General features: G+C 38.9%; 1 protein-coding gene across 1 annotated transcript; it reads right to left on the reverse strand.

Annotated features, from left to right (window-relative positions):
- Positions 1–6083: 6083 nt before the first annotated feature.
- Positions 6084–9887, reverse strand: LOC115833677 (beta-defensin 107A-like). The gene is made up of 2 exons (XM_030808398.1): positions 9818–9887; positions 6084–6226 (listed from the first exon to the last, which is right to left on the reverse strand). Exons 1-2 carry the CDS (start codon positions 9885–9887, stop codon positions 6084–6086), a joined length of 213 nt encoding a protein of 70 aa, XP_030664258.1.
- Positions 9888–10364: the final 477 nt, after the last annotated feature.

Raw genomic sequence — 10364 nt, forward strand, 5'->3', positions numbered from 1 at the left:
TGAGAAGATGGTCCATCTAAAATGCAATGCAGTGTATATAAGGCAACATGTGTCCACATCACTTCCTGGGCATAACCAGCCCTACCTCCTCAGAGGGGATCTGATTCTAATGCACATGCATTTCCTTGGACAAAGGTAGGGAGTCTGATTCAGAGCTGCTCCAAAGCCTGTCCATGCAGAAGACTTTGTACCTGTAGTTCTTGTTCCTACCTTGAATGTGAAGGAGTACACTCAGTTTCAGAGTGAGAGTTTTGATCTCTGTAAGTTCTGTTTGAAAAGACCAGGGGTTGACAAAAAAAAAAAAAAGGTACAGCCAAGGATTGGAATAAAGTCATAGGAACAGAGTCAAGCCCAGAAGAGCAGCAGTATTGAAGGACAATGGGTTAAGTTGCTAACATTGATGGTGATCCTTACAAGTCAGCCCCTGTTACACTGTTTGCCTTGGGTCCACAGAGCTTTTTCATAGCTCTCTCTTGTAAGCTTCTTAAAATCACTAAAGAGGATTGCTTGAACTCAGGTATCTGAGATCAGCCTGAGCAATATAGTGACACCTCGTCTCTACTAAAATAAAAAAATTTAGCCAGACATGGTGGCATGTGCCTGTAATCCAAGCTACGATGGTGCCACTGCACTCCAGACTGGGCAACAGAATGAGACCCTGTCTCAAAAAAAAAAAAAAAAATCAGGAAAGTGCCCCATTTTCTACTACTCAGATCTTGTTCAGTTTCAGTGATGAAGCAGAGGTGGATCCAGACACCTAGAGGACCTCTTACTGCAGTTCATCTAAGTCAGCCTTTACCTAGCCTGCTCTGCAGTTCACACAGCCGGAAGGGCTTGTGCACGGGTTAGAGGACTACAGTTCTTTCTGTCATCAGTTTTCCTGGTTTCTCATACAGCGCCTTCTCCATATACAGATACTGGAGATTTTGCCCAGTGGATTCCCTCAAGGTCTCAGTTTCATTAAACTTGTCAAGACTTCCACAGATTCTTTTGCCACCTAGTGAGACTTGTTTCAAAAAAAAAAGTGAAATGGGAAAAAAATTAGGTGGCAAATGAGAATGATAATAGTCCTCACATGTGAAGGTGTCCATAGAGACAGGAGATAGATGGCTTCATTTTGGTCAGCAGCTCACCTGGGCCAGTGGAATGTCTTTGTTTGGATAAAAAGGACCTTTCTATACCTCAATATAGACAACCAGGGATAGAAGTGCACCATATGAGCAGAATGGCTTTCATAAGAGAACAGAGAGTCCTTAACATTTTTGGTTCAGTTCCCCAGAAGAATGAAAGTGAGCAGTTTTGAATGGAAATAATTGTCAAATGGGAACATAAACTACAAATATATTGGCAACAAAGGAAGTTTAGCAAGAACACTCCTTCAGTTTCAGTTAAAGTGATTTACACTAAGTTGATAAACCAGTTGGTTTAAATGGTCACAGGACATTTTGTCTGTGAAACCTCTCTGGACCCTAATGACTCCAGTCATAATTAGTCTAACTGCACATGTTCTAAACTCCCACAAGTCTTGGATCAGGCTGTAGAACTTAACACATGGAATGTTCATTTGCTCTACATGTGTCTGTCTTCCCAATAAAGTTTGAGCTTCTGTTCCTGGGGTTGAGCAAGGTGAACCACTTGGTAATGCCCTCTCCATACCTCCTTTACAAATGGAAAAGTGCAACACAGTGATATGCCACTGGACATGGCCAGAATCCTGGATTTGAGCCTGGATCTATTTCTGCAACTAACTGGAGGTGTGGGACAGAGATCAATGGATCTCAGATGCTTCTGTGTTCAGTGATCAACAGGTCTCAAATGTCACTGTGCAGGAGACTTAATTGGAAAAGTCACTTTACAAATTTAGATTCTTAAGAGATCCCCATTTGAAAGTGTTAGAGTGGGGCATAGAGCTCTAATAATAACTATTCTAGGCTAGTTACACTGATTGTAATTAACCAATAAAGTTCTGGAAACAGGGACTTAAGTGATCGCCAAGGCTACTTCTAGTTCTAATATTTGAGTGTTCTAAGGATTTGTAGACATCTGAATATAAATCTTAGACTAATTTTTATGGTTTGTCAATTCACATGGGTGTGTGTATGCTCATGTGTGTGCTCATACATCATGAAAAAGTAGAACTATTCCTTTACTTCATGCAAAGTTCAATCCACAAATTATAAGTAAATTTTAGATAATTGGTAGTGAGGATGAATTTGTTAACACCAAGTTTGACAGAGTAAGAGTAGAGGCTGAAGATAATAAGGCACTGATCTAGAACAACATCAGTGAGGAGAAAGAGGCAAGGAGATAATTGCATTAAGATTTACAGGGATTAATGAGCAATTTTTGCAGATTAATGTCATGAGTAAATTGTGTGACTTATTCAGAAAAGTAAGCATTCCTGAGTAAACCTCTACTTATAACCTGAATGTCAAGTAATTATAACAATATTTTCTAAGATTTAGAATATTAAATGAAAGCCAGATTTGGAAGCAAACCAATAAATTGCAATAAAGACATTACCTTTGAAGTGCCTATCAGAAATCCACTTAGAGTAGCTCAGTAAACTTAAATTGGATACATAAGTAGTGGAAGGTTGAAAAGGCACAGAGATAACCACACAAAAGAGATATCGCCTTTTAACATACAGGAACAAAGGAGTAAACATACTCTCAGGGGCTAGCGCTCAAAATTATCTTACTTGTATGCAGTTAGAGCTTGAACCTATGAGGAGGAGACACAGTACCAGGTGCCCAGGTCTCTTAGTGGGTTACACCAAATAAGTCATGCTTAAAATTTTAAGGGAGCAATGCTCAATGACTGATGCGCAGGCAAATGAGGCAGAGGCACTTGATAGCCAGTGTTCAGACTTCTGAGGAGGAGACACGGTCCAACAGGTGCTTGGATAGACAAGGTGCATAGAAAAGCAGATTGTAGCTCAGCCGGTCCTCTTACAACCAAGGAGGTAGAGCTAGGATGCTGCTGGTCCTTTTCTGGCATATTTGTAGGGCTGCTGAGAAAGTGGAAAGAATATAAAGCCTGAAGCCTGGAGCCAACCATCTGCTACTATTGGAATGCTGCTGAAAAAAACGGCATAGGAACAGATACCTTCACTCCTTGTCTTGTTTTCCACTCTCCTGCTAATACCTTTCATTAAAGGTGCAAATGAAGCTAACTGGCCAAGCAGTATGACAAATGCAGTTTTCAGAGTCCTAGCACAGCACCACAGAGCAGAGTAAAGAAGTCATAAAAGTAAAGAGGTAACACCATGTCATTAGTCCATAAAGAGTGGGAACCATGAGAATGGAGGAGATTGTTTGGAGATAACACGTATAATAAGAAGAAAATGAAACATAGGTGAAAGCAATCCTAGCCAAGAGAATATTAGGAAGAGTCAGCAAAGAAGACTGGGAATGCGTGGAGAAGACAAAGAGAAATGTCCAGCAGACAAAGATTCTCACAGCCAGAAGAGAGAGAAATTAAGGTGCAGGAGATAGATCACCTTGCAAAATGTTTCAGAAAGGTCCTAAAAGATGAATACTGGCCATAGGTCACTGGAGTTGTCCCTGGTAATTTATTAAGAGAAAAACTACTATTAACTGACTAAGGAGGTACCTGGTACCTTTATAAAGAGAAATTCCAGTAGTACGATGAGAGCTAAAATCTTCTTCTTTTTTCTTCTTCTTCTTCTTTCTTCTTCTTCTTCTTCTTCTTTTTCTTCTTCTTCTTCTTCTTCTTCTTCTTCTTCTTCTTCTTCTTCTTCTTCTTCTTTCTTCTTCTTCTTTCTTCTTCTTCTTCTTCTTCTTCTTCTTCCTCCTCCTCCTTCTTCTTCTTCTCTCTTTTCTTCTTCTTCTTGTTCTTTCTTCTTCTTCTCCTTCTTCTTCTTTTGAAACAGGGTATCTTCTTTTTTTTTTGAGGCAGAGTCTCCCTCTGTCACTCAGGCTGGAGTGCAATGGCATGGTCAGGCTCACTGCAGCCTCAACTTCCAGGGCTCAACCCCCAAGCAATTGGGACTATGGGTGTGAGCCACTATACCTGGCTTTTTTTTTTTTTTTGAGAGTAGACTTGCTCTTGTCACCCAGGCTGGAGTGCAATGGCATGATCTTGGCTCACTGCAACCTCTGCCTCCTGGGTTCAAGCAATTCCCCTGTCTCAGACGCCCAGGTAACTGGGATTACAGATGCATGCCACCACACCTGGCTAATTTTTGTATTTTTAGTAGAGACGGGGTTTCACCAGGTTGGTCAAGCTGGTCTCAAACTCCTGACCTCCTGATTTGCCCGCCTCAGCCCCCCAAAGTACTGGGATTACAGGTGTGAGCCACTGTGCCCAGCCTAAATTTTTAATTTTTTGTAGAGATGGGGTCTCCCTATGTTGCCCAGGCTGGTCTCGAACTCCTGGGCTCAAAGGATCCTCCTGTCTTGGCCTCCCAAAGTGCTGAAATAGCAGGCATGAGCCTCCATGCCCGGCTTTAAGACATTTCTATAGGTTGAGAAGGAAATAGGGTATGAAAACACTGGAGACAGGAAATGTATGCTGTATTTCAAGTCATTTGACACTGACAGAGAAAGAAGAGGAAAAAGAAAAAATGAAGAAATGAGAAAGTCTAAACCCACTTAGATTCTCAAAGGCAGTTAGTTTTATCTGAGACAATGTTTAAGGAATTTCCAGGGAAAATGCAGAACAGAAAAACCCTCTGATTGAAACAGACAACTTTACACATTTTCCTCCAGCACAGTTTTCAGAATAAGAAAATTAGCACCATGAAGACAAGTGGCAATAGCAGAAGATCTTTCAAAAACACATTTTATTTCTTATTTTAAAACATTTTACCCATTGTCTTGTTCCAGATTTTTGTTTCTTTCTTTTATTTACATCTCTACAGGAAGCCAGCTTAATTGAATAGAGAAGGACATTTTCTAGAGCAGCACAGAGGGATTTTACTTCTTCTGTTCTGGGATGGTGTACTATAAGTCTTCTATGATGACATGGTCTGTGATATATGCTTTCTTCTGCTAGAAAGCTGGGACTCCAAATTTTGGCAAATTAGGGAAAAGGTAAGCCTCAATTTGCCATCGTTATGCTCTGAAAGGGCAGGGATTGCAGGATTACAACAGAGATGTTAGAAAGTGTCCTTTTTTCTTTCTATTTTTTTTTTTCAGTTTGTTTCAATTTCTTCCTCCATTTAACTGTTCACCTGAACCCGCTGAGAAACGTTCCATCTTTAGGACTGCCTTTTGTTGTTCTATTATCTTCCAGCATGCTATTTTGTGGACATGCTAAGCAGACAAGTCCAGAAAGCCCGAAGTTGGAATATAAATGTGACCAAGTCAGTAACTGTATAATCTTCTTGAGTCTCACTCTCCTCATTTGTAATAAGGGCATTGAATTCGATGATCTTTGGGGAACCTACTGCTTCAGAAACCCATGATTTGATCAATTCTCACTGCAAATGGCCAGAATGAAGAAGTTGCTCAATCTACAACCAACTTGAATTTTGAGATGGGTGCATTTCATTCTAAAACTTGATGTTTTAGATCGAACAGGTAAATGAACAAGAATCTAAACAATTCCTACCTATAAAAGAGAGAAAGGAGTACATGACTGATACTGCTGAAGCAGCCACAATTAGCATCTAGCAGGTATTCCCTTCACTGAGAGGTTCAATCTGCTCACATTATAGATATCAGAATCTTGGCACAGAGGGCCCAATGTCCTACATCTGTTTAAAGCCAGAGCTATAACTTTAGAAGTCAATTCACCTCAGTGCCAGTCCAACCATTCCATTCCATCTGTTTTATCTGTGTATTCAATGGCTCACTTTTATATAAAGTAAAAAAAAAATCATTAACAGGCCCTGTGTCAGGAACTGAGAGTGCAAAGGTCAACAAGATATAGTGTCTGCCTGGAAGAAGTTCACAACCTAGGAAGGGTATCTCCTTGTAGAATTGGGAACTGGACTGACATGGCTTCAGATAATCCAAACTTCGCAGATCAAAGAGAGACGGTCGAGAGATTTATCCCACTGATATCACAGCCAGAGAATCTTCACCTCTTTCTTTCTTGCAGCTGGTGCTTAGTTTTTAATGTTTCTTTCTGTTTTTGCAGCAAAATGGTGCTAATTCAGCTCTACAGCCCCCAATCTTTACTTCAAAGGTAAGACATTCAACTTCACAGTGACCTTCCATTCTCTTACAAATTAGTGCTCTGTGAATTGCTGTCCTGGCTAAGTAAAGAAAGCAATTTGTCTTTAGTTATCTAGTAATTAGTAACTGTAAGATAAAATTACATTGCCCAGGCCAAATTCAGACTTCCTCATTACCATAACTCCTAGAGACACAGACTATAAACCTAGAAATTAGAAAAATCAGATGTTATCTGAACAGTCATGTATGAGCTCAGACCCCTGGTACAATATAATCAATGTCCTTATTAAATAGCCAATTGGAAAAAACAGAAAAGATTTTCGTATGTCAAAATCATATCTACCTTGTACAGAAACAGAATGTTTCTTCCAAGGAAGGTGACAAAATACTTTCTAATTCCAATGAACAATCCTTACCAACGGATTTTTTTTATGTCTCCAAATAGTCTCTGATTTATAGCAAAAGTTAAAGATTGTTCTGTTACATTATAGGCAGACCAATAGTAGATCATATGCCCTGGCATATGGTTTTGGAGTCTCACAGTTTTAGGTAGAAAGATAAACAACATGATGCTAGTCCTTCTCAATTTACTGTGCAAAGAACACCAAGGGAATCGTGTATTTAGCTCTGGCAAGCAAATTTAGAGAGACATAGGCAACGTGTATTCATTCATAACAGAGATTAGGTTGAAGAGGAAAAAATATGTCAAAACAGGAATCTTTTTTAATCGGTAAGACACATTCTTAGGAAAAAATAGTGGAAGAAGTAGCAGTTATTCTCAAAAGGAGTAATGTTTATTCCTGGAAATAACAACTTTGGGGGAAAAACAGTACATATTAGCTGCCATATATCTGAAATATTATCATGTGGAATATATGTTGTTAGTGCCAAGTTAAGGCAAAAACTAATGCAAAGAAATCGCAGGGACTTAGATTTCTGCTCAAATTAAGGAGAAATTTTTGAATAATCCAAAGTTGAACTTGGGATACTGTGAACTACAGATCACTGAAATTTATCAGGTATATGGACAATCAGTTGACACACACACACACACGCACACACATACACATGCACACACACACATATATATATACATATATATATACATGTATATACATATATACATATATATATACATGTATATACATATATACATATATAGGGTGTTCAATACTGAATCAGGGCAGAGAATAAAAAAATAAGTAGAACAAATGACAAATAATGGTAAACTCTAACATAGCATAGAGTATGTGCCTGCCACTGCCCAAGCAGTTATATATAGAGATTGTTAAACTGTCCCAAAGCAGTCATTTTTACCTTCAGACAAAAGGTAGAACCTCTGGGTTTAGCTGGACACATGAATACTTAGCTAATCACATCAGCTCCTAGCTTCCTATTTCTATATGTCCACATGAACAAATTTGGAAAAATGAAAAAGGAGGGGAATGATGTGAGCTGCTTCTTTGTAATATTAATCAGGTTCTATACTTTCTAGCCCTGCCTGTTAGAATATCCTTGGAACCAAATAAAATGGTCAACTGTTTAGGATGATAGGGTTGAACTTCAGCCCAAGTCACAACATAACTTGGTGAAAAAGAACCCTCTACCTTCACCTAGTCAACTTAGCTATTTTTGGACTTTTACATGAAAGAGAAGTAAGGTTTTGTCTTTCTTCAGTCACTCTATTATTAAGATTCTTTATTAAAACAAGTTGGTTTCTAATTGATATAACAAGTTTATTCATCTTCAAAACAATGCTATTATTATTATCATTTATAGAATGGAAAGTAAAACACAGGGTGCATACAGCTTATAAAGATTAGCACTGAGATCCAAACTCATATAGTTTGGCCTAATAACCTGTGTTTATTACCTTTTATATTGATCATTAAATTCACTTCTAACTCTGAGATTCTATGTGATTATGCTGATGGTGGTGGTTCTAATTTGTGCCCAAACTATGCTTATTATTGTAATTCAAATACATCTGAGATGAGTTTTGTGGACAGGGAGCTATTAGGCATCCACATCTACAGACTGATCTGAATAAGTTGTAGTACTGATTAAAGTGGATGGAGAAGACAATTTAAAATGAGTCTATCTATTCTGGAGCATTGTCTGACATCTACGAAAAGATGCTGAGGGCAGAAAATCAGGAACTGATTTTACAACTGAGACTTTCATGGAGTCACTGAAACTTCCATGGGGACATTGTTCCTTGGCTCTGTTCTTTAGTTCTAGTCTTGCCTATTTCCAAATATGCAAAACAAATACTACTTCCCAGAAAGCCTTTCTGTATTTCCTAGTTAGAACCAAGTTTCCACATCTATGACTTCTCTTTATACTTTGCATCTTTATGGCATTTGTGAAAACTGTTTCATATTAAAGTTATTTGTGAATTTTCCTGTCTCATTGAATATACTTACTTACACATGTTAAATATATTGAAAGCTTATTTACCACTGCAGGCAGCCTATTTTCGAACAACACAGAAGGAATAGACTAATAACTTCAAGCAAATTAAGGTCAATGTCCATGCTTTAATTATATTTTTACCTCTTCATTTCACCTACCTTTATCATAGTGGACAGAACAATTTCTTACAAGTGGTTAGCACATATTCAATATCTATTGGTTTTCTAGGACTACTGAGGACAGAATGTGCAATAAAGAAATGTAGAAATTCAGGAGCCATGAAGGAGCTGACAGGGGGCTTCATGATGCATGGAGAACCTCTAATAGGAAAAGCTTCACAACAGAAGGAACGAGGGATAGTTGAGGAGGTACAGACATAAACATTTCTTAGGAACAGAGTTGTGGTATCAAGCAAAGAGAATCTCAAAGACGCAAAGACTTAAGAGAATAGTAAGCAAGATGTTCGTTTAGTGGTTTTAATGGTGTAATTTTCAACCAGTGTGTGAAAGCCAAAAAGTCTAAAATAATATATGGATAAGAGATTTGGACCAATGACTCAGACATGAAAAAAAATTAGCTGTCTAAGAATCTAGTAACATAACTTTAGTTGAATTTAGATTACGAAGGCTGTATTTCCCTAACTTAACAAATATTAGCATTTGCCTTGGAGAATTTTTTTTTTCATTTTAAAGCAATCATTTTAGAATATGCTAAACTTGGCCAGGTGCCTGTAATCCCAGGGTTGGGATTACCATCCTGGCTAACACGGTGAAACCCTGTCTCTACTAAAAACACAAAAAAATTAGCCGACCGTGGTGGCGGGTGCGTGTAGTCCCAGCTACTCGGGAGGCTGAGTCAGGAGAATGGCGTGAACCCTGGAGGCGGAGCTTGCAGTGAGCCGAGATCGTGCCACTGCACTCCAGCCTGGGCAATGGAGCGAGACTCCGTCTCAAAAAAAAAAAAAAAAAGAATATGCTGAAACTGCATTGCAGATTACAAAAGGAGGAAAGAGATCTAAAAGTACAAAGAAGTCTGAATTCCTTGGCAGAGCTGTCAGGGAAGTTGACGAGATATTATTATGGTTGGAGATGGTCCCAGTCAATGTGGTCCCATTGTTTTGTGTCTGAGCTCAGGAAAAGATCTTCAGTGACTGGTTTGCCTTGGAATCTTCAACTTTGTAAAAATTGAGCTTTCTTCTCAAAAGACAGATCCTGAGCAGACTGTCATCTCTACTTCTAAAAGAATTTCCCTCTTACCTTGGAAAATTTGAGCAAGAAGAATGAGAGCAGCAAAAATAAAGAAAAATATTTTCATGGCTCCAGGCATCAGTGCAGAGCTGATGAAGGAAGTGCAGTAGCTGGAATCAAGCTCTTTTATCAAGGGGCATTGATTAAAATACGTTCTACTGCCCTGAAGGGGCTGGAAGTCATCCTTGGTTTGTAATGTTCATTGGGAACATACTATTTTCCATGCTCCACTGATTAATGTGTGGGCTGATGTATCAGATTTTAACTAAATCACATTTATGGGAGAGAAATGCAGAGAACCCTCCCTTTCTGCCTGGAATATTCTTTTTTTTTTTTTAATTATACTTTAGGTTTTAGGGTACATGTGCACAATGTGCAGGTTTGTTACATATGTATCCATGTGCCATGTTGATTTCCTGCACCCATTAACTCGTCATTTAGCATTAGGTATATCTCCTAATGCTGTCCCTCCCCCCTCCCCCCACCCCACAACAGTCCCTGGAATGTGATGTTCCCCTTCCTGTGTCCATGAGTTCTCATTGTTCAATTCCCACCT

The sequence above is a fragment of the Nomascus leucogenys genome, unplaced genomic scaffold (assembly GCF_006542625.1).
Source record: "Nomascus leucogenys isolate Asia unplaced genomic scaffold, Asia_NLE_v1 Super-Scaffold_544, whole genome shotgun sequence".
NCBI lineage: Eukaryota > Metazoa > Chordata > Mammalia > Primates > Hylobatidae > Nomascus > Nomascus leucogenys.